This window comes from Ursus arctos, unplaced genomic scaffold (assembly GCF_023065955.2).
Source record: "Ursus arctos isolate Adak ecotype North America unplaced genomic scaffold, UrsArc2.0 scaffold_24, whole genome shotgun sequence".
Taxonomy (NCBI): Eukaryota; Metazoa; Chordata; class Mammalia; order Carnivora; family Ursidae; genus Ursus; species Ursus arctos.
In genome coordinates this window covers 30,647,905-30,672,243 of record NW_026622919.1, presented here as the reverse complement: position 1 = coordinate 30,672,243, position 24,339 = coordinate 30,647,905, and the positions used below count along the sequence as shown (strand labels likewise).

Below are 24,339 nucleotides of genomic sequence, written 5' to 3'. Positions count from 1 at the left end.
CAGAGAGACCCCCAAAGCCCACGTACTTTCTGGAACCTACAGAGTAAATGCCACGCGTTAGCACCAAACAGAGGGCCTGAGCCCGGCTCTGACATTTGGAGAGCTTACCCTGAATGTACTTTACCTTAAAGCTATTGACAGCAGGAGATTAAAGTCCTTGTAATGCCTCCTCCCAAGGCAGCAGACAGCGGTGCCAGCACCAGACAAAGCGTGAGTATTCAGGGGTCAGAGTTTTGGGGCAAAACTCACGGCTGACCCTGTGCTTCTGGAAAACCCCTGGGCTTAATGAGCCATGGCCCAGGGGAGGCAGAGTCCTGGGGGCTGCATCCAAGCACAGATACTCCAGCATCTTCCCAAGAACCTCATCCCCCACCCCCCTGAAACTTCGAGGGACTGGTTGGGTTAAAATGTGCTCCAGGAAGCATGGCCCAAACCCAGAAGCCTCACACCACACGCTGTAATGGGTGCTTCATGGCAAGCATTATTTTCCACAGGATCTCCGTAGACAACCCAGGGGATGATCCGTGAACTGTGCGCTGCCTGTGGAAATGGCTGCTGGGCTGCGTGTGAGCAAACCGCTGGCATGTTCTGGTGCTAGTGTGGCCCCTCTGTGATCTAGCATGAAACCGTCCCTGGCTCTCAACTCTGCGCTGTGCTCGCTCAGGCTACTTCACCGCTTATGTCCCGCCCTCTTGACTCAGCGACAGAGAAGGCTGGTGTGTAGCCCTCTTGGACAGATTCCACCAGGCAAAGGAGACCCACGGGTTCCCCCCTGTTCCCATCCCACCAGGCTCACGTTGCCTCCCTCCGTTCAGTGTTTGGGAATCGCAGTATGTTCATGCTCTTCAAAGCCTCCACGGCCAACCTCCCGCCACCCACAACCAACCACCCAACCACCACCAACAGCTGGACTTTTGCTTTGACCTCTGAGGCGGATATTTGCGGTTGTTTTTTTGGCTGCCCAGTACCGGAACCCCTTCTCTGAGTCTGAGTCTTACAGAGAGGTCTGCCTCCCATCACGGAAGCAGAAAAGGGCACGCTCCTGCTCTCTCTGAGCCAGGCAGCTGGGAAGCAGGCTGTGAACCTGGGTCTGGCCCATGGAAGCCTTCCATTTCTGGGGCTAGTGCGGCAGAGGAAGAGACAGTGATTCAGAATTCATTCTGGTGTCTTCAGCACGAGCCCAGCACCCAGTGGTGGCAACAGGGGCCCCTGACCAGGTCATTCCTGGGTTTCCCTGGGTTGAGCTGACCACCCAGCTCCCCAGTTACTGCCTATTCTCCAGCCTTCCTGGCAATCCTGTGCACTGCCAAGCCCCTTCCACTAATCTCCTTCTGCAGCCAGTTGTTTCTGTGGCTTATCACCAAGATGCTGGTAGAAAGTGGCTTTAATGGGTGGAGTTTTCATGCCCTCCAGCCACGAGGGCAGCAGTGACGGCTTTCCATATGTCTCCACAGCTTGATACAGCCACTTACACACCCCCAAATACGGGCTCTGGGGTCTCATCGTCCACGTCCCAAGTGCATGTGGGTACGTCACAAGCATTTTCTGACCTGCGGCGAGGACTAAAGGAACAGGCTCATTCATGCGGTTCCACCTGGGGTGCACCCTGGCATCGTGCGTTCCAGTTAGCAGGTCTTCCTGCTGCCTGTTCAGAGAGCTTTTATGCCTTAGAGGCCCAGGGATGGGACCCACCTTTCCTCACTTGCCCATGCGTGGCGGTGTCACAGCTTCCGCTTGACCAGTGGATCTGTCATCGGACCCAGAAGAGAGGCTTGCTCTTGTGGGCGTCAGGAGACTTGGGGTCCAGGCTTGCCTCTGGCCCAAGGCCACACCCTGGGGGGGGGGTCTTCCTCATCCTCTGACAGCTTGAGTCTTGCCATCTGTACAAAGCTTGGTGAGTCCCTTGCAGCATTCTCAACTGAGACCCCCTGTGGCTCCCTTCCCTTCCCGTTTAGCCAGAGCCTTTCCAAATGTGCAGTCACGGCTCACTGGCCAACTGACCCGTCTCCACCTCAAAAGGGCCCAGCGTGTGTTCCTTCCCGGTGCTTGCTGTCTCCCTGGCAGAGGGCCGCTCAGACAAGCAGGATAACCGCGCAGCTTTGCGCTGCCCGCCGAGGAGCAGGCTATCCAAGTGTGACGCTCAGCTCCGGCCCCCCGGTGGGGAAAGAAAGGGACAGAGGGACGCAGCGGAGGCGGGGAGCCCAAAAGGCCTTCAGTGGATGCACGCACACTAGCTTCTTCCCTGGCATTTATGCCATGGCTGGCCAGCTCAGTTCTCCTCCGAATTAATCACCTGCTCTCAAATCAGATCTTTCATGACTAGATTTCTTAAACCATTATTTCAATAATATTGATAAACGGATTATATGCAAACAGCCAAATCATAGCTGCCTCGGGTCTTTCCTGGTGAAAAATGACTCCTTTGCTTCTAACTTCGGCACGAGGGGTCTGAAATATTTTAATCTGACAGCAGAAGTGTAGGCCCATGTTTCACCTTCCAGACTCCCTCGGGGCGGGTGGGGTGGCTGGGGGGTGGGACGCCCAGCCCCTCCCTGACTCAGGCCACCAGAACCATTCCCTATCTGCCTTCTTTCTGGCACACGCGACGGTCCTCGACAAGAAGGAAGACAAGCATGGTCCAGTTCACCCCAATTTGGGGCCTCACCCCAATCTTCCCGGACACGTCAATACTGTCTCCTGCACAACAAAGACGAGAATTTGGCATCTGCCAGAGTGGGGGATCTGATCTCCACCCCCCATCACAAACATCCTCTGGGTCAGGCAGATGAAATCATAAATTTATAATACAACATTACTTCAATTTTCCTCTTCATTTACTGCCGTGCAGCCCAGCTCTGCTCGAACGGCTCCCAGCCCCAGCCACACGGGGAAATTGGCTAGCTGCATATCAATAGCACATTAGAGCAGACCCATGTGGACGCTCCATCAAGTCACATTACAGCGAGATGACCCAGCCACCGCTTCCATTAGGAGCTGGGCCCCTCCCGCACTGGACACTGCACAATTTATGTGCTCCAGTACTCCGGATGCCTGATCAATCCCACAGTAATTATCTCTTGTCACTAAAGGAAAAACTAAGCCTGCCTGGATGACCACCTTTCTTGCAGACAGGCTTTCCACAGTGGGGGGGAAAAAAAAGAAACTCAGAAATGAACAACAATTTGAATTTGCCAGGCAGATCATTTCAGGGCCACCTTTTGGTGATGCTGGCAGAGTTCTCAGAATTGTGGTTCTCGGGGCGCCTGGGTGGCTCAGTCGTTAAGCATCTACCTTCAGCCCAGGGCGTGATCCCGGCGCTCTGGGATCGAGCCCCACATCAGGCTCCTCCAATGGGAGCCTGCTTCTTCCTCTCCCACTCCCCCTGCTTGTGTTCCCTCTCTCGCTGGCTGTCTCTCTCTCTCTCTCTCTCTCTGTGTCAAATAAATAAATAAAACCTTTAAAAAAAAAAGAAAAGAAAAAAAACCCAGAATTGTGGTTCTGGATCTTTGCTCCAACTCTAGAAGATGTTGGTCTAACCCTGGAAGATGTTTGCATTCTAGGTGGGCCCGTGACTCATCGTCTCCCAGGCTCTGTGACTCAGCTACCCAGTCATGGAAAACGGGTCCCACCAGGCCCCTGACTTGAGAGGACAAGAGACAAGGGCTGTTTATCCAGGGACCTGCCGGAGTGTGACATATATGCCACGTGGTATGCAGAGCACTGCCTGGGGTGCCACGTGGGCTCCACGAGGGAGGCATCCAGAGGCAACACCTAGTGCCCAGAGCCCTTCCCAGGCTGGGACGTGAAGGCCAATGTCAGACCCCAGGGTCATCCCGAGCCATGGGAGCATCTTTAGGCCTATGTTGTCCAATTTAAATGTAAGTCTAAACCATGATGAAAACCCCAGTTCCTCAGTCGTATGAGCCACATCTTCAGTGTTCAGTAGCCACATCAGCTAGTGGCTACCATCTTGGGCAGCGCCGATAGAGGCCCTCTCCACCACCACAGAAAGTTCTGGTGCACTGTGTTGTTCTAGAAGAAAACTGCAGAGCTGAATTTTTAGTTTCCTTTGTCCACCAGGAAACAGCTGAACAAATGGAGACCTCCTTGGGAATGACCTCAACAGACATTTTGGGGAAAGACAAATCCCAGCTGAAATTACAAATGGGTCTAGACATGCAGCTCTAAATTCCAGCCAATCTCCTTTGGGTCTGTCCGTGCACACCAGAAGATTACAGCTCCTCATCTCTTCTAGACGCTGATTTTTTTTTTTTTTTTTAATTTGCTCTCCTTTCAGAGGGGCTTAATGTCGGGGAACACTGGGTCAAGACTTGACAGGGGCTTCTCAGTAGGTGCACTGGTAAGAATGCCTCAGGCTTTCTTCAGCTGGTCTACACAGTCCCACTATTTCTGGGCCTGCAGGGTGAAGCTTTCCTTCCAGGCCTCAGCGAAGAGGTATTTTTCTCCCAGTGGTATCAAGCATGTTCAGTAGTGTGCCCAGTGAGGTCAAGGCAGTTAGAGGCAGTAGGCTTACATGGCTGAGGGCTCAGTAGGCCGAAAGGAATAAAATATATCAACAATAATCATGTTTGCTTTTATTAAGTCCGCTTTCATGAAGAAAAACCAGAGAGTCCAGGGCACTGAGCTGGATCGCTCTGGGCACCTCTCGGCCGCCACGAGACAGCAAAACGAAGTCTGAAAGGCTGTGAAAAGACCTTTCCAACGGTTTTATTGATTTTGGTTTTGTCCAGCTCGAAGGCAGGGAGAGCTGCTCTGAGGAGGACCCCTCCTCTTCTCTCCTACATTCTTTTTAAGGAATTCCCACCGGGCTGATTATTCTACGGCTCTGTCAAAGGCCGTGAAAGCTGAAACCAAAACAGCTGTAGGTTTCCTCCCAAGAATGGATGCAGCCACATCAAGAGATCAAGCAAACATACCCGTGTAACTATACGCTCATCAGCTTCGCTTTGACGACACCCCCCAAAGTATGGAGAAAATCTTACAGGGTATTTAAAAATTAGTCACAGTTTCCAAGTCACTTACAGACCAGTGTACTGTCTCACTAAATGTCGGCTCCCTGAGATCAGCGACCTCACGCCCTGCGGCACCCTCAGCACCTAGAACAGTGCCTGGCCCTTAGCAGGTGCTCAGGAAATACTTGTTGAGCGAACGGACTGAAAAGCTTTAATGGCATATAGTCTCACATCTAAAAACCTGTCCAAGTGTTAGATATTCTTCTGCTCTTCTGACAACAAAAATTTACAGCACTAAAACTTTATTTCATTAATGAATTTTTAACAAACGTTTTTCTGCCTGCACCGAGTTCATCAACCAAACTGGCTGCTGCTGATCACAGTGATGACGTGGACACGTGACGGGTGATGGTGGCGATTCCAGGACCGATATGCCCCACGGAGGGGGTGATCCAGGTGACTTACGGGGACGTGTCAGGCCATCCCACCCCAGCAAGGGATCAGACACCGCCCGGTGTGACCACTTTCGAGGGAAGAAGCAAGGGCTTTAGTCACAGCACAGCAGATAGCACTCTGCTCGCCCAGAGTGTCCGGAGGCCCAGGATGCCAGGCTCTGCCAATGGGAGAAGCCAAGGGCGGCGCCGGGAGTCTCCAGCAAATGCATCAAAGGCTCACCGGAGACTCCAGTCTGGCTGAGATGGGAGAGGCCAACCAGGCCGTGACATTGCGTGTTTGTTCCCTGCGTGCTGTGCCCGCTTCACCCCTTCTGCCTGGGCCTCAGGCTGAGCTGGCTCTTGGCCGGGGGCATATTTTGGGAGCTCTGAGGAGGCCCATCTCAGCAGGTGCCCGAAGGCCCTTACCACAGTGGCTGCGGACTCAGAAGGCCCGGGGGGCTGATGAGGCATGGAGCCAGAGCACAGATCTTTGTCGGGAGGCAGAAACTCAAAGATAATCCAACTCCTTGGGCCGAGGGTCTGAACAGAGCAGGAGGTGGCAGGTGCCACAGCACAAGCCACACCTGCAGGTCTGGCTGTGTTCCTGGCCACTGGCAGGAAGGGACGCCCCATGGAAGGGTGTTGGGCACCAGCTTGTGCGGGAATGCCTCGGGCTCCCCACTGCTTTACTAATATAAGAGCTCCCAGTCTGAGTATATCCTACTGTGTCTTGTTGATCAGAAGACATACATTTATTTTCACACCTTAACATCTCTGAAAGGAGCTCTATGTCACAGGCATTGTGGTAAGCAAGCCATGGTACGGTTTAATTAACGGCATCTGTATTTTTCTTTTTCAATGTTTGCACAAAGATACATTTCACCACCCACAGCACCTTGGATTTGGTGGAATACAGCGCTGGCGGGGCACAAGATGGTTTCACTGATCCTCAACAACTCCAGGAAGTGAGAGTGTCCCATATCCCTATCTAAGGTTGGGGTAACTGACGGACAGAGCTGTTGGCACTTGTCCGAAGTCACGCAGCCCGTGGGGCCGGGAGTCCAGATCCCCTGGTTCTGAAGCCCCAAACCCTCCCCACTGGTTCACACAACCCCCACCTTGGTGGCAACTGGGCTGACACCATCGTTCAATCTAAAGGGCTCTCTGCTTGACTGGAGGAGAAGGAAAGCCTCTGTGACGTGAGGGGTGCTGGCTGAGGTCTGGGGTTCTGCCTGGAGGCAGCCTCAACAGAGCTACATGGGCCAAAGACAAATTAAGCGGCAGGGGTGTCGGTGGCAGGCGGTGGCCCAGGGGAGGTTATCACTCAAGGACTAACGAACTCACCATGACAACATTTTTAACCAACAATTACTTCTTCACTGCAGCTCAGGGAAGTCATGACTTCAACCATGAGAGACAGGGAAGAAGTGGGGGTGGAGGAGTAAGCACCCGCCATTCATCACCTATCCATCCCTTAATGAGCAGGAGCCAATCGGATGGCACTGGGAGAAGCACAAGGACCACGTGGGCTCGCCTACCAGCTGGGGTCAAAGCCCATCCTGGAGGCTCTGAGCCGGGCACTCCTCCTCACACACGCCCTGCGTGAACCTGGCCCCTCAGCCAGGCCAGTGGGCTCTCGGCATTCCCCACTAGGATCCCCGCCTTCCAAGGCTGGTCCTGTCTGGATCACCCTGAGCTTGCTCATCTTTCTTGGCACGGTGAACAGGTCACCTCCACAGGGAGGTACTCCCTGATTCCTCAGCCTAATTTCCACTCTTCATGATGTGCTCTTAAAGCACCCCTGACTCTATTACGGCTAACTAGCTGTTAACGGCTGTCACACTTACTACACCATAAGCTCCTGAGGGCAGGGACCACATCTGCCTTGTCAAACACTGTCTCCCAGTGCCAGCCCAGGGCGAGGCATGCATGCAGCAGGTGCTCAAAGCCTACTGCTGATGAGCACCTTCTGCATTCAACAAAGCCTCCCCCTGCGTGGGCTTCCATTATGGGTGCCCTCTGTCCAGGGATCCGAGCTTGGTTGTCTGTAGAGACGTGGGCCCCCAGCCCTTGCTTGCAGTCTGGGGCGAACAGAACTGCTGCACCTTTGCTCTCTGGCAACTGACAGGAAGGAGCTGGCTTCGCCGCACACCTCTGCTTCCCCCGGAAGAAAACAGGTCATTCTTCCCAGCACGGCGAGGGCATCAAGTCAGACTCAGAAAGGCAGGGGCACTTCCTGAAGACAGGATCCTAAAAAAGGCTCCCATTTTATGCCCCAGGGTCTTTATACTCACCGTTTAAAATTCAAGACTCCAAAAACCAGCAGGCAGCAACTCTTTAAGACTTGATTTTACAATTTAGAACTATTAATTCATTCGGAGCTTCTTTTGATACACAAGGTAGGTAAAGACTGCACAAACATCACTTCTTAAGCAAGAGGTAGACAAGTGTCTCAAAGTCAATCAGGAGAGAATTCCCACTGTTATTTATTTATTTATTTATTTAATTTTATTAGAGAGAGAGAGTGTATGAGCAGGGGTGGCGGGGATGGGCAGAGGGAGAGGGAGAGAGAATCTCAAGCAGGCTCCATGCTCAGTGCAGAGCCCGACACGGGGCTCGATCTCATGACCCTGAGATCATGACCTGAGCAGAAATCAAGAGTCAGACGCTTAACCGACTGCACCCTCCTACGCCCCTTCCCACTGATTTTTAAAAGTAATTTCTTTATAATGCTTACACCCTTATACAGAAATACATTTAGTTTAGGTCCTTTCTCTTTTTCTCTCAACAGGTGCATTCCTATACACCACACTATTTCATTATGGCAGCTTTGTGCCATGTTCTGCTATTTGGTCAAACTAGTCTTTTCTCATTTTTCTTTTGAAACATTTTCTTATCTATTCTCCTGTGTTTCTGCTTCCAGATCAGCATTAGAATCATCTGGTCAATGCTTAAAGAAGTAAACAGGAATTTCCAATGACACTCAATCAAACCTAAAATGTTAATTTGAGAAGTAATATTTCCGCCACTTTTAGGATTCTCATGGCATCTCTCTCTGTCTTTTCAAGTTCCTCAAACTAACTTTGCCGGCCCTTGTTATTTCCTCAGACAAAACAGATACAATTCTTTTTAAGAATGTTTAACACCAAGAAAAGTTTCATACATTTCAAACAGAGCCAGGAATGACTTAAAGAGCTGCAAATCTGAAAATACATAAAGAGCAGATCAAACAATATAGAAGGAGGACTCATAGCCAAACCGAATGAAAACCCATTAAAACCAGACAGATCATGTGCCTGAATGGGATTTTACCATCAACTACCATTTATCCCATTTAATTAGTATTTTCCCGACACACAATAACTCGCACTAAAATACCGCTCTCTCGCCTTGAAATTTCTAATTATTGTTGCGACCCACACCATTACGCCTCTTCTCTGCTTTCTCCATTTTTCATGCCATTTCAGTGGCAAGACTTTCAATTATCTACGCCGGACGGAGAGAGATACCTTTAAGGAAGGGGCATAATATGCAACTTAATTTCTCTAAGAGCCAGGAGAGATCATTTTTCGTCAGAACAAACACACTTTGTCTTTCATCTTTTTTTTTTTTTTTGGCAAATAAAGAGTAAAACAGGCCATTTAAAACATCCATTTAAATGCAAATTCTGATATCCCAAGAGAAAAATGTTAATCATTTAAATAGACAGGATTATAGCCCACCCTCATCACATCCCCTCCTCTCCGAAATTTTAGAAAATGTAGCCTCAGCCCACACGGGCGAGGCCAGCCTGGAGCCTTCAGGTCTTCAAGAACACCCCGTCACTAGAGAGGCGTGAGGCAGAGGGCTGCCTTTTTCTCCTTTTGAAGAAGGTTGTGTAAAGGACATAAAATAATATCAAGTACCCTCTATGAGCCAGGCATGGGCCAAGATGATTATCTATCTGTCTGTCTGTCTGCCTATCTATCTATCTATCTATCTATCATCTATCTATCTATCTATCTATCTATCATCTATCTATCTATCTCTGTAATGGTCACAACTATCTTGCAAAGGGGCGTATCATCTGAGACTCAGAAAGGCAGTTTGCCCAACTGGTAGGTAACCCAGTTGGGTGTTGAGGTCTCGGTAGCCCCCAGTGCATGGTGGCTCTGCGGTGTCCCCAGGGTCCCACCTGGACTCACCTAGCATTCCCATGCCAAGCATGAACGCGTCCATGGTGTAAGGCAGTCCCCGGGCCCGGCCTCTTGTCCCCGGTGGGAACATGACTTCCTTAGGCTGAGCTTTCTTACATTCTACCTGTTCGACAGAAAGGTGAACAAATGAGATGCAAATGAATGCCACGTAAATGTCAAAGGCAGAACTGATCTGGTTACCCGCGAAGGTATTTTTAGCCTTGCTCCTTATTCACTGTAAAAATAGCCATGCCAAGCAAATGGCCTGCAAAACAAATATTTAAGAAAACACGCCACTTGTTGCAAATCCTGCTTTGGAAAAACCGACAAGGATGAAATTGGGTTTGGAGGGGTGACAAGGACGTGGGCTGAAGACACACGTGCTTGGGCTGGGAGCTTAGACGGGAGCGTGCGCAGAAGGCCCGGGAGGTGAGGAGGCAGACGGGGCTGCTGGGTGTGTCTGTGAAGAAAAACAACAGAGTGGTAATAATCCCTCCTGCTCATTTGCCACCTGACAGGTTTACAAATGCCTTCAGGCCCCTGACTCTGCACATCAGGCCACCTGATTCTATTCCTTATTAAACAGACAGGCCAGTTGGCTTCAGCTCCATTTCACAGATGACAAAACTGAACATCAGAAGGCTTGTGTAACGTGCCATAAGACACAGCCCGGCAGGGGCAGGCCCAGAAGCCGGAATTTTAAAATCTCTAGGTCCTCAAGGCCACCATCTCCATAAAAGCTGCCCCAGCGCGCTCCCGGGAGAAGTAATAACATTAAACACTGCTTCTGTCCATCTGGATTACCGGTTTCTCGTTCTGCACCTACGTCTTCGAGTGGTTGCTAATCTTTCCTGTTTCCCTTCTGCCTCCTAAATTTCTTAATCCTATTCTGCTCACACAACCCAGAAGTCACTCACTTCCCAGCCTTAGCGATATATAATACAAGCTGCAGGAAAGAAGTAAAACTGTTGCCCGCAGAAGCGTCCACGCCGTGCTTATGAGCATGTGTCCCACACGGCTGCTCAGTGCTTACTTGCTCCCAGTTTACAGATAACCCTAACACGCATCCGCCCTATCGCTGATGGAGATGGGCTGCCATGGGGCAGGACAGGGGTGCTGATGGTAGCAAAAAGCATCAGCAGCACAGTCGGATCGTGAGGGGGAAAGGCAAGAATGAGGTCCCATATTTAAAAAGGGGCCATATGCCATAGGAGCCAAAAGTCCACGTAGCTCAAGAGCTGCAGAGGGTCTCACCATCACACAAAATTACTATCGTCCCTAGGGTGTCTGAGATAGGAAGAAGTTAAATTGTGTGCCTTACACTTCGTTTTAAAGGGACCTACATGGGCTATCCATTTGGAGATAAGGATACCTCTCAAATCTTCTCAACCTGAATACTTCAATTAACAAAAATATGTTAGAGACACCTGGGTAGCTCAGGTGGTTAAGCGGCCGACTTTTGACCTCAGCTCAGGTTTTGATCTCAGCGCCGTGAGTTCAAGCCCTGTGTTGGGGCTTAGCGCTTAAGGCTTGAGGGAAGCTTTAATTACCTAAAATATCAACTCCTCTTCCTTCAGAGACACCAGATAACAGGTATTAATCACCCTTGCTCTTTAAAGAATAACCACACGTGCTTTAGAAACATGGACAAAATGGCTCAACGTTCATGCCTGATAAGCTTGGTACAAAGTTTTTATAGGTTAAGAAGAGATGAGCATTCCGAAATGAAAATGGGTGAAGGACATGAACGAGCAATTTGCAAATGACCACCAAATGACACACATCTTTCCTATCAGACATCACATGTGACCTCCCCAAGCAAGATGTACTGTCACCTATCAGATTGGCCACGACAACAGGGTTCTTTGATGTCAGAATCCCCGAGGGGAGGAGGGTGGGACATCACGCATATTTTTGGGAGGGCAACCTGACAAACTTTCAAAAGCCATAGGAGTACACATCCTTTGACCTAATAATGCTACTTGCAGGAGTTTATCCTGCACGGACATATGGATAAGGCTATTGTGGTGACAAGCATTAATTATGATTTTTTTTTTAAAGATTTTATTTATTTATTCGACAGAGATAGAGACAGCCAGCGAGAGAGGGAACACAAGCAGGGGGAGTGGGAGAGGAAGAAGCAGGCTCATAGCGGAGGAGCCTGATGTGGGGCTCGATCCCAGAACGCCGGGATCACGCCCTGAGCCGAAGGCAGACGCTTAACCGCTATGCCACCCAGGCGCCCCTGGTTTTTTTTTTTAAAAGGAAATATCCTGGGTGTCTAAGAACAGGGAGTTAGTTAGCCAGGTCTGGTTCACCCCAGCTTACTGAAAGCCGTGAAGCTTCAGAAGAGCATGCTGATAACACAATGCAATTGTACTGGGAAACCTTCAGTCCTGGGCAAACCAGGGTGGTTGGTCACCCTGAAAGTAAGGGGGAGAAAAGCAAATTATAATGATTCTGTGGAAAATAAGTAAGTGTATATGCATATCAAACAGGGGAAAAATATTAAAAAGACATACCGAAGTCACTTTAGAGTGACTTCGTTCTTTCATTTCCATGGTGCATTTTGTTACTGGTGTTTATTTGCCAAGTTTTCTGCTCTGAGTATTACTGTTGCAAGTAGTAGTAGGGAAAGGTGATTAAAAAGAAATAAATTCATCAGAATTGGATCTTTCCGATTTCTCTCCTAAGCCTGGGGTGACTGTTTGCTCCTAGATGCCATCCCTGGGACTCAGAAGCAGGCTGAGGAAGCTCCTTTGCAAGAGCCTGCCCGAGTCTGGGAAGACGGGTGTGCTCTGCAGAAGCAGACAGATCATTACCTGACGCCAACACTGGGACCCGGAATCATACCGCCAACCAGCTCACTTCCTAATGGCCCTATCGGTGACAATCTATTGCATTGTCTTATGAAAACCTGCCGCCTGTTCCTAGGCAACCTGATCAACGAAAATTTCAGGTTTATACAGTTTGCATTTAGGGAACATAAAGGTTAACTGACTGTAATGGGAGTATTTTAAACAAACCCACCTACTCTTCCTCTCACTGAATAGGGCTGGCAGCTCCCGTTTAATTCTGCTCTGTCTTCGCGGGTGCTGTTTGGGGCAGTACCCACTGTGCGGGTCCTGTCAACCACCTGCTGTGTCAAGTGTGAGCGCTTCCTGAGGCCAGGGGCTGTGGCACATGCACTCTGCGGGGGGAGGGATCCCCACTTCCTGGGCACTTGAGTGACAGGGAAAGGTAGCCACCACACCAGGGAGCCTTGGCCTGGCCTGACTGAAGGCTTCTCGAGGATCTTTCAGGACCAAGAGGCCTGCTCACCCAGCCCCCAGCTCCTTTGAAAACACACAAAAGGGGAAAGGGGAAGAGCTATTCTCTGCTCCCATCCTGAGTCCTTGTAGGGGGTCAGGCGCTGGCTGAGCTTGAAAACTACTTTCCCACCCCACCCCCACCAAGACTGGCAGAAGCCTCCCCTCCCGCATCAGACTGTGAGCTCTCAGGGCAGGGATCATAGTCTGCCCCTACTTCCCTGGTCCCTTGTGACATCCCGTACAGAGCATGGACTGACGCACGTGCTCATTAGGGTCGTGGAGACCCAGTCTTCTTAGGCCAACAACGCTGAGGGACCCCATGTGCCCAGCAAGGGCTAGGCTGTGGGGGATGCAGACGCAAATAAGGCAAGCCTCTGCCTTGAGAGCTCTCATTCTGTTGAAAAGAACAGGTTCTGACTGTTCTCGTTCTCCTACCATGAAGGCAAGTACTCAAGTCAATCTGCCCCCCCTGTCATTTCTGGGCTTGCCAGCCGCTGGAGCCTCTTGAGTTAGACCACATTTGGGTCACCGCCCCCACCCCCACTATCCTCCCACTGGGCCCCGCCCCGGCAAGCCAGAGAACCAGCATGAACACCCCCAGTTACAGTCAGAACCCAAAGGGGGGGAAACCAGCCTAAATCTGCCGGGCTCCAGATACACACTCAGGTCATGCGGCCGCGCACGACGTGCCACGTATCTACCGCTGTGTAGCAGGCTACTTCCAAACTTCGTGGCCTCGAGCAACAATGGATTGTTCTTTCTCGTGCTTCTGGGAGCTGCCTGGGCCCAGCAGGGCTCTCACTTGCAGTATCTCCCGTAGTTGTGGTCAGATGGTGCCTGGGGCTGGAGTGGAACTAGACAAAGCCCGGACTCAGCTGGAGGTCCGAGTACCTTCTTCTTGCTCGCAGTGGGCAGTCGAGGCTGGTCGGCTGGGACCGCCCACGGGAGGCGCCTCCTCTTGGCTTCTCCATGGCGCTCCCTCCTCTCACCACGGTGGCTAGGTACCGAGAGGGACTGTCCTAGCATGAGAATTCCACGAGACCGAGGGAGAGGCTGAAGGCTTCTTATAACCTAGGCTTGACGTCACACTGCCATTTCCATCACGTTCTGCTGGTCACCCTGGGTCAGCCTTGATGTGCTGTGGGAAGGGACCACACAGGGTGTGCATGCCAGGAGGTGAAGATGGCCGGGGCTGTCTTCAGAGACCAGCTACCACGCGAGATCAGTGAAGAGCAGTGAGCGAACAGGACAGTGGGAGGCCCTCCTCCTACCCATGGCATCTGGCTAGCGGGTCCTTGGGCTGGCAGGCACCCAGGCCTGCTTCCACCATGGGGCACCAGGCAGGCCCGGGAGCTCCCTTCGGGGGCAGCCCCGGAGAGGCCTGCCTGGCTTCCCATGGTCAACAGAAGCAGTGCGTGGCCTCTGGGTGACCAGGCCTCTTGCTCCAGCTGTTTCAGCTCTGCCCCCACAGAACCCTGTTTACGGTAAACACTCTGCACCACTCACACCTGAAGTGCTTCTCTAGGGCAGCCCTGGGTGGCGGCAGATTCCGGAGAAGGAACATCTCTGAATCTCCCCAGTCGATCGCTCAGATCCCACCCTCAGCAGCTTCTCACAACAGTTACAGCTGTCAATGACGACAGGGAAAAGCGGTGTGGTCGGAGGGGCGAGAGATTTTGTAGGAACTGCCATTTGGATTTGTGCTCGTAAGAGGCCTCAGAGGCCACCTGGGACCGGCCGATGGCTCACATTAGGAAGTCGAGGACTCCATTTCGAGTTTCACGGCTGGCAAAGCCACGGAGCAACCCCACACCAGGGGCTGAATGCCGAGGACATGCCAAAGCCCAAAGGTCGGTGGGATTTGCTTTAATTTTTCAATCTTCAAATACACTGCTTTGCTTGGCAGACAGGCCCTGGAGAAGAGGGGGTGCCTTCCCTGTAGCCCGCACAGAAATGGGAGAAGAACAATGATCTAGCTGAACCTTCTTTAACGACAGGAAGGTTAGGGCAGCAGTGTGTTCCTCCAGAGGATGAATCAGACCTGACGTGGGCTGGCACGTGCAGTTTCTGGCCCTCTGTGCCAGCTGCTTGTCGAGGTGGGCCGCCTCTGCCCCTCAGGGTCCAAAGCAACTCAGCAAGGAGGTCTGTTTCTAACTTGTTACGTACAAATGATTTCATACTTGCAGAAGAGTTGCAAGGATAGTACAAAGAACAGTTCTGTATGTCTACACCTGCAACTGTATCTATATACATTTTTTCCCGAACTTTCTGAGAATAAGGTGCATACACGATGCTACACATTTCTTAAACATATTTTCTTACACATGGATACAATACTTTTATCTAATGTACCTTCTACAGCCAAGGCTGTAGACCCCGTCAGTGGACCCCTTGATGTCCTTCAGAGGTAGAAATCCATCTTCCAGGATGAGAAGCTAAGGCCAGAGATACCAGGCACCTCACCTGTGGCTGGAGGCCCAGGCCATGTGTGTTAAGGCTGGGTTTGAAGCCACGTCCGCCTGATGTCCCCGTGGCCCATGCAGGGGAGCCAGTCCCACGCCACACCTTCTTCTTGGGGGAGTTGTGCTTAGCATTGGCTTTGGGAGAAGGCACAGGGACTTTTGTGGGGACGGCTTCCCTGCAGCTACTCTGAGTGGCCACTCTCACCCAACTGGCCTGCAGCCCTTGCTGAGGCAAGCTCCCTGCCGGGCACCTTTTGGAAGAGGCTGGAAGTCTGAGGACGGTGCCAAGGTCTGGGAAGTGAAAAAGGTTTTTGTTTTTCCCTGGTTTCTACATCAACAGCCGCAGTCAGCACATGGCCCCGGGGCTGGGAGGGAAACCAGCCCGGCCTCAGTCTGGGGAAACCCAAGCCCTGTGCCCCTGGCCTTGACTTACCGCTCAGGACAAGGCAACTCTGTGTGGCCTAGAGGCCAGTGTTTGCAGCTTCACTTCTCACCCCAAACTGGTCACGTCAGACACGATTTACTCCTCCAGGGCAAGAGGGGCCCATCTCAAAGGATAAAATTCACTGCTGTTCAGAGAGGCCAGCCTGGACTGACTGGCTGGGGGAAGGGAGGGAAACAAAGGACACGCCCCGTGGGGGCGGGGGTGACTGGGAGTGTCCACGTGGGCAGCATCCTTTTGCAGAGCTTTTGACAGACAGAGGCCTGACCTGGTTTTGCCCCAAGATCAGCTTCTCCTCTAACTCAAGCTGCAGCTCCCCTGTCCCCCAGTCAAATTCCAGGGGATTCCAGGCCAACACTGCTCCTCTGAAGTTCCAAGCTGTCCATCTTCTCTGGCCGATAGGCCCCAAGCGCTTTCCAGAGAGACGCCACTCCTGTGTAAAGACTTGGGGTCCTGCCTGGAGTCCGGCAGCTACCCAGCTCTCTCTGGTAAAACAGGAGGGCTGAGCCGCAGCCCAGAAACCACACCCGGCTCTGCGCACAGCCCGTGCTATCCCCTGGCGATGTTTTTCTCCCTCCCACCCACTGTTGTCTCTTGCTCTCTACTAGATGTAAGCCTTTCCGGAGACGCTAGGAGGGCAGGACCTTTCATGGGGCTCTTACAGGTTCCTAACCAAGATTCACAGGGGACCCGCTCTCAAGGAACCTACCGAGCAAGGAAGACAAACTCAAAGTGAGTGACTGGCGGGAAGAACAAAGTCTCTACTGTCCTGCCCTGTGCACCACACCAAAGTGAGTTAACCTCAAGAGCATGGTAGCAATGGAACATGCTAGAGAACGTGCAGGCCACTATGAAATGAAGATGAGAGGCCCTTTATTCAGCCATTACTGGGAGTTCCAAGATGGTGGCAGTACAGCACGAACCCAGCGAGGGCTCTTCCGAACACAGGCATCATATCCAGGAAGTTGGCCCTGCCCAAGCCCGCTGCTGAATGAGCTGCAGGAGGCTGATGGAGCAGCAAGGTGCGGGTGACAAAGCACAGAAACAGCCCAGTGAGGAGAGGGAGGCTGGGGAGGGAAGGCAGGACCATGGTCCTCCTCAATGTGATGCTCCACCCTGGAGATGGACTCGCTGGGCCTCCCCCTCTCAGTAACCCGCAGAGGAGTGGGTTGCCTTGTCTGGGTTCTAATATCCACTCCACGGTTCCCATTCCATCCAGTTGTTGTACTTGTCCATGGCCAGAGGCAGGATGGAGTCATGACCGGCAGGCGTGTGTGGCTGGAGGAGGGCTGGAGGAGGGCTGGAGGAGGGCCAGGCCTGAGACACCGTCATGGGACGGACAGCAGTCACACCCAGAAATCCTAGCAGCTGTGCTGGGAACACCTGGCCTGTGACTCTAGCAGGGGAGGGAGCCTCAGCATCCTGCCATATCTGACCCCAGCCCTCCAGCCACTGCAGACTCAGGGAGGTCTCTCAGCTGGGCACTGTGGGTACCGGGAGGTGAGCAGAAGGGAGTTCTATGTTCCGTCCCCCTGCCTCTCCCTTCCCAGACGTCTCCATCAGGTGCTGTCCTTGTAGATGGGGACCAGCCTGTGCCCAAGCACCAGAGGACCCACTTGTACAGGATAACTTGTCTTGCTCTATTGCAAACGGGTCCTCACCGATACGGAGTCTCCCATGGAGTCTCTGGAAGAAGCAGCTATTGGGTAAACCCAATGGAAACGCCAGCTTAGACAGGCAAAGGCCACCAGCAGAAACATCACCTTCCAAGGACACATGCTTGCTATAAAGAGCCCAGACCCATTTGTGAGAAGCACCGAGTCTCCCACAGGACATATAATCTTGACTCTTATCTCCCTGGTCAGCAGGATTACTGTAAGGAGGAAGGCACAAATTGTTTATGGAGCACTCCTCCTAGGCCAGGCACAGCCATGACATCCTCAGGGGTGTGTGTGTGTGTGTGTGTGTGTGTGTGTGTGTGTGTGTATACACTATCTCATGTATAGTATGTGTATGCAGCGATGTACGCACATCACATATATAGCGTGTGTGTACACTACCTCACGTGTAGTATGTGTACGCAGCGACGTACGCACATCACGTATATAGCGCGTGTACACTACCTCACATGTAGTATGTGTATGCAGCAACGTACGCACATCACGTATATAGTGTGTGCGTGTACACTACCTCACGTGTAGTATGTGTATGCAGCGACGTATGCACATCATGTATATAGCGTGTGTGTGTACACTACCTCACGTGTAGTATGTGTACGCAGCGACGTATGCATATCACGTATATAGCATGTGTGTACACTACCTCACGTGTAGTACGTGTACGCAGCGACGTACGCACATCACGTATATAGCGCGTGTGTACACTACCTCACGTGTAGTATGTGTATGCAGCGACGTACGCGCGTCACGTATACAGCGCGTGTGTACACTACCTCACGTGTAGTATGTGTACACAGCGACGTATGCGCGTCACGTATATAGCGCGTGTGTATACTACCTCACGTGTAGTATGTGTACGCAGCGATGTACACACATCACGTATATAGCATGTGTGTACACTACCTCACGTGTAGTATGTGTACGCAGAGATGTACACACATCACGTATATAGCATGTGTGTACACTACCTCACGTGTAGTATGTATACGCAGTGACGTACACACATCACGAATATAGCATGTGTATATACTACCTCATGTATGGTATGTGTACGCAGTAACATATACTCATCACGTATATAAAGCACAGTGCCTGGCACACAGAGGTCCTCAGATAATGCCCACTGCTCTCCATATCCTCATTAATCAACTCCTCATTTCCTCTGAGTTGGCCTAATAGCTCTGAAGTTACAATAGGAAAGGAAACGGAGGCTCTGAGGAAATGACTTGCCCAGGGTCACATAGCCAGATAATGACACAGCTCCAGCTCTGTCCTATGTCTCCCACTCAAACCCTGTCCCCACCTCTGGGCTACTGGCCATGCAGGTGCGGGCCTCACAGCCCTTCCCACCACTCTCTATCCAGCCTTCAAGGCCCATTCGCATGCTACTCCTTCCACAAAGCCATCCCCAGTCCTAGTTCCAGAATTAATTTCATCTGCTGTTTCCTGTTTTATTAAAATCAGCAATGACAAAGTGAAGGAGGTTCTAAATCAGTACCGTCGGCACCTCCTAGTTGCAGCCAGGGGCTAGGTGTGGACACCGAGATGAATTCAACAGGATGTGGGTCTCCCTCGGAGGGGCTCAGAGTCTGGGCAAGGAGCGCAGAGGAGCTGGTCCCCAACACCCTCCGCGGCACGTGCCCCCATAACTGCAGCCTCCCACTGTGCCTGGATCTGGGCGGGGGGAGGGGGGAGGGCTGTCCTTTCCACCAGCTCCTCCCTCTACATCTCTGCTCCGCTTGCCAGTGCTGAGCGGGAACCAGCTACCTGACTGCTCTGTGCCTCAATGTTCTCATCTGTAAAACAGAGTAACAGTATGGCCTACCCCCCACCCCGCTCCCCCCCGGACTGCAGCGTGCTAATAAATTCAACCAGCTAATCCTGTGAGTGCTCACACTGGATAAAGCTGGTTAGGTCACACGTTAATCTTTGCCACGGCCTGTGAGTGCTCACACTGGATAAAGCTGGTTAGGTCACACGTTAATCTTTGCCACGGGAGCCTAGGTGAGTGTCCCTGAAGGTGATAAAGCTGACTCATATCTGTGCTTCCGTCCCAAAACCTGGGGAGCAGAGAGGAAGGTGACTGCCCCCCCCCACCCCCCGCCGGGCCCGTCACACTCTTGGCATGCTGCCACTGATTTTCTCCCTACTGCCCCCACCTCCTGGCCAGGGAGGGCCCTGTCTTCCTGCTTTCATCAGCAAGGTGCGCAAAAGGAGCTTCTCAGGCTGCACTATTTGGGGAAAAAGCTGATGGTGGCAGCAGCAGCTGCTCTTTTCATTTCTGGGAACCTGCAAGGGCATTTCAAAGTGAAAACAAACCTCTGCCTTCAGCAGGTGCCCAAATGTGGCCACCAGGCTAGGCGCTTACCCCAGCCCAGGCTGGGCTTTGCCAGAGACCCTGCACCAAACTCAACCTAATTTCTCTATTTAAAAGAGAGGGAGAGAAAGGAAATAAAAAAGGTGCGGCCGAGCATTAGCTTGCACCTGCCTGGGAAGTTGGGCAGAGCAGCTGGGTGGAGTCAAAGGATGAACAGGCCCCAGGGGAGGGGTGCAGAGAAAGGGGTGCAGATTCCTCCAGCGGTCTCCATTGCCCCCTGCGGACCTGCCACCCTGTGGGCGGTGTGTAGGAAGCGGCACGTGTGGGAAAGTCCAGAGGGGCTGGGCACAAAGATAATGAAGAGGAACCCCACCCTCCCCCGGCCTCCTGCAGTGACCTTCCCAGAGGACGGATGAAGGGCAAAGGAACCAGAACTCAGGCAACCTCCCCAGAGGCCAAATTACTTCTGCCTAAAGAGCAACATTCACCACCCAACACCCCAGGCTCCCAATGCCCTCCTCCCTCCGCACGCAAATCCCTCCACCCGCAGGAGCAGAGCCTGTACACAAACACGTGTGCCTGATGCAGGGGTGGGGGGCGCAGGACCTCCCTCTCGCTCGTAAACATGAGGTTCATTTATTAAGTGCCTCTCTGGCATTTCCTTTTTTGCCTTCATCCTGCTTGTTTAATATTGCATTTGACATTCTCATTTTATAAATGGTAACAGAAGCAGAATGGATGGCTAAAATTAGCTTACGAGTAAGGAGGATGCTGCAAATAGGGTGGTGAACACAAGCCTAGTTAAATCCACCCACATCCCCCGGCCCCCGCCCCCCACTTTCGGGCTGGCTCCCGATCAGCTCTTCGTCTTCAGTCTTCAGGCTGCCTTACAGTGGCCCGAAGGAGGGGATGCGTGCTCACTCCCGTGGCCTCCCTGCCAGGTGGCCGTGCCTCATGCCAACCTTAGCTGGAGCCTCCGTGGACCACCTGGCCCAGCACCGCAGCCCGAGAGGCCACCCCAGGACTCTCCTGCTCTCTTGTCCTGCCCCTGCCGCCCTCAGAAGCCCCCGTTCTGGGGGCAAACTCCCCAGGTGTGCCCTGGGCTGAAGGTGGCAAGCCTGAGAGCTCACCAGGCTTTGCTATCTGAAGAGGGGGTTCGAAATCTCCCGTGGAGGAGTCAGCTGAAGGGCTGAGCTGGTCTCCCTGGGACCTGGGAAATCAAGGCAGCAGGCCCCTTCTGCTCTGCAGGATGCCCACCTCCCAGCTTCCTCCCTGCCTGGGTCTGCACCCCTGCATTTCACTGACTTGGCATCTGTCCAGGACCCCCTTCCCCTTAGGATTACATATTTGTTCAGTAAAAGGATCCTAAGAATAATGACAGTGATGATGACTAAACAACAGAAGAGGAAAAGGCCTACTGCTTTGATTGAACAGGCTATGGCTGGTAAGCCTAGTCCCAAGTCCTAACTCCTGGAGTCTCGGAGACAGGTGCCTTCCTCACCTGAGGGGGGGCCAAGCCAGGTGATGAGTAACCCACGCAAGGTCACAGAGTCCAGCAAGGAGTAGCTAGCCGTACTGCGGGGCATTCGGCAGTGAGGGATTTGTGGCACTCTTCTGGGAAGGCCTCTCGGGTTGACAGCACCCTGTTCTGACCCTTCCTTCACTCCCCACCTGCTCAGTGCTTGGGGTCCCCCTAAGAATGAAGGCACTGATACTTCCTGCAGGCTACGACCCCAAACCCCAACATCTGTTTAGGGTACTGCTGACCCTCTCTGCCTCAGCCCAGTAAAATGCTAACTCCATAGTGGACGTGGGTGAGCTCTTGGCTAAAAGCCTTTCCTTGAGCCCCTTGAGATAAGCAGACCGCACTTGTTCTGAGCTACATCAGTATAGGCCAGGAGTTGAAACTATACCCCACAAGGCAAATCCAGCTGCTGTTTTTATAAATAAAGTTTTATGTGAACACAGCTATGTCCACCCACTTACCTATCCTCAGTGGCTACGTTTGCTCTATGATGGCAGAGTTGAGTAGTTGTGACAGAGACCTAGGGCCCCGAGAGCCTAAAGTATTTACTGTCTGGCCCTTTACAAAGTTTCTGGGCCCTTGGTTTAGGCCAAATGTAAGAAACTTGCGGGTACCAATGGGGTTTTCAGGAGGGTGATTCCTTTAACGCTACCAGATTACAGACCCTACACCAAAGCAGTCCAAGAGCTCCCAGGGCCAGGAACCGGACCGGGGCCTTCAGCAAGCTGCAAAGGACAGTGGTCATCATCCTTCCCATCTTAGAGGGGGAAACAGGTGCAGATAGGTGGGGTTTTCACCTGGGCATAGGACGACCAGTGATGGATATGGGATTCAGGCTCAGGTCCACCTGTTCTAAAGCCCTGAGTGCTTCTAAGTGATGCAGGAGGTCCTGTTTTGGGGACAAGGACATGTGCGTGTTATTGGGAGGATCCAGCTCACGATCCCAGTGGATGTGCCTCAAACACCTATAATCGGTGCTCGAAGACCCTTGTCGGGGGGCGGGGGGGTGCCAGCACTAGGGGTGTGGTGGGGGGTGGTCCCTGGCATGGACGACTTCCTATGGTGGGGGTGTGGCGGGGGGGGTAAGGCCTGGTGTCATACACACAAAGGGAGTGTGGGGGTTGCTGTCAGCAGCAGACCGGCCTGGGGATCCCATGCCAGGCTGGCTCATCCAGATCCATGCTCCTGGGGCCTTAGTCCTCACTCTGGGTCCCTTCCTTCTGACAATGGATGATTTATGACCAACTCGCAGCTCCCACACTCTCTCTCATTAGCAGTGATCCTTGCCTGGGGCTTCTCAGATTTAAATGTGCACACGTACCACTAGGGACTTGTCAAAATGCAGATTCTGATTCACTAGCTCTGGGGGTGGGGCCCGAGACTCTGCATTCCCAACGAGCTTGCAAAATGCTCAGCAAATTTAAAAAATCAGATCACCTCAATGGAACAAGGAAAAGGACTATTTAAAGGAATCCTATAGAAAACCTTGCACAAAGCAAGTAAAAACTCAGTACTATCTTCATCAGTCAAACGAACCCAGATTTTTTCAATTAATGAGGTTTTACTAAGTTGGCAGCAGGGTATAGTGGGAAGAACACTGGGTTGGAGCCAGACCACCACCGGTTCAAATCCCAGCTCTGCCACTTAGCACTGCGGACTGTGGAAGTCCCTTCACTGCTCTGAGCTCGAGAGCCTGTTCTGTAAAATGGGACGATGACTGCATGCACACAAAGTGCCGTTGCAGTGCCTGGTAAAGGCCAACGTCCTGCTGTTGAATCAGGGATCAGAAGTGGTGCCCTTGTTAGGGCACCCCTCAGACCGCACCCCACGTTCTCCACCAGCGAGGCTCTCCCGACTCTGTCGGAGGTGGGGACGGAGCCGGGCCTGGGAGGAAGCCGGGAGCAGGTCTGTGTCAGTCCCCGCCTCCCTCCCCGGGAGGCCGTGCGGACTGGTGGCTCATCAGGCCAGCATCCCTGCTGCTGGGGGCTGCTTCAATCAGGGCCACGCAGTGGGGGGCGCCACTGGCTGTGCCCACACTGCGCCTCGCAGACTGGCCGGAGAGGAGGCCTCTCTGGAGAGTCACCAGGTGGCTCTGCAGGTGCATTTCTGTGTGTTTATTGATAAGGAGCCACGTTTGTGCTTCACTCTGACCCGCACCAAGATGGGGAAAGGGGCTGGGTCCTGGCTCTCTTGGCTGGGGACCCGAGCTCAGGTGGCGGCCAGCTGCCCCCCATACCTGTGGCTCACCTGCCTCTGGGGCGGTAGGGGAAGAGGCCAATGGGGACTCCTTACCGAAGCTTGGCCCTTTGCCCCGAGTGAGCCCATCTCCTCTGCCCTTCTCTTAGGAGAACACGGGAGTCCTGTGGGCCGCAACATATCTGACTGGGAGGGGACGGTCAGCGGTCTTAGAAGGCTGTGGCCCAGTGAGATGACCTTTCAAGTCCCTTTCAGCCTGGAGGGGGTGCTGGCTTCCTGGGTACAAACCTGAGCTCTGGACTTCAGCTCTCTGGGCTTCAACTCTCGCACTGCTTCTTGCTGGGTGTTTGGCCCTGGGCAAATTGCTTACCTTCTCTCTTTGCCTCACTTGCTTATCAGGAAAATGGGGGACACTGATCAGTAACTACATCAGAGTGTGTGTGATAGAAGAGATGCATAAAGCGAGCTCTCAGCAGAGTATGTAGCTGGCACTGAAAAATGTGAGCCATTCGTGGGGTCTCTGTAGGAGGGTGCCATGGGGGTCCTGTGTGGTCCTCCCCCCTGCCGCCACCACCACGGAGGGGACCTCCTTAAGGCAGGGTCTGTATGGGAATGGGGGCAGGGCTGCTGTGATCCCAGCTTCCCGACGGCAGCTACCCTGAGCCCCAGCAGGAAGAAGGGCTTGTGTCTGCTGCGGGCTCTCTCGGGTGCCGGGGAAGGGCCCTCATTTGTTTTTTTTCTAAATGCCCAAGAGATTCACCAACCAAATTAGATGGGAAATGGCTTTGGGAATTATGATGCGCCTCCCTGTCACGTGGTCCCTCA

The 24,339-nt window shown here is 52.6% G+C and overlaps 1 protein-coding gene across 9 annotated transcripts in view; it reads right to left on the bottom strand.

The window, feature by feature from the left end:
- Positions 1 to 24,339, bottom strand: part of MSI2 (musashi RNA binding protein 2) — a 386,748-nt gene that overhangs the window by 51,801 nt on the left and 310,608 nt on the right. For all 9 annotated transcript variants that reach the window (XM_044390831.3, XM_048223858.2, XM_044390834.3 and 6 more), the window contains exon 9: positions 9,592 to 9,706. In XM_044390831.3, coding sequence (XP_044246766.1) covers positions 9,592 to 9,706 — 115 coding nt within the window. The remainder of the gene's footprint in view (positions 1 to 9,591; positions 9,707 to 24,339) is intronic.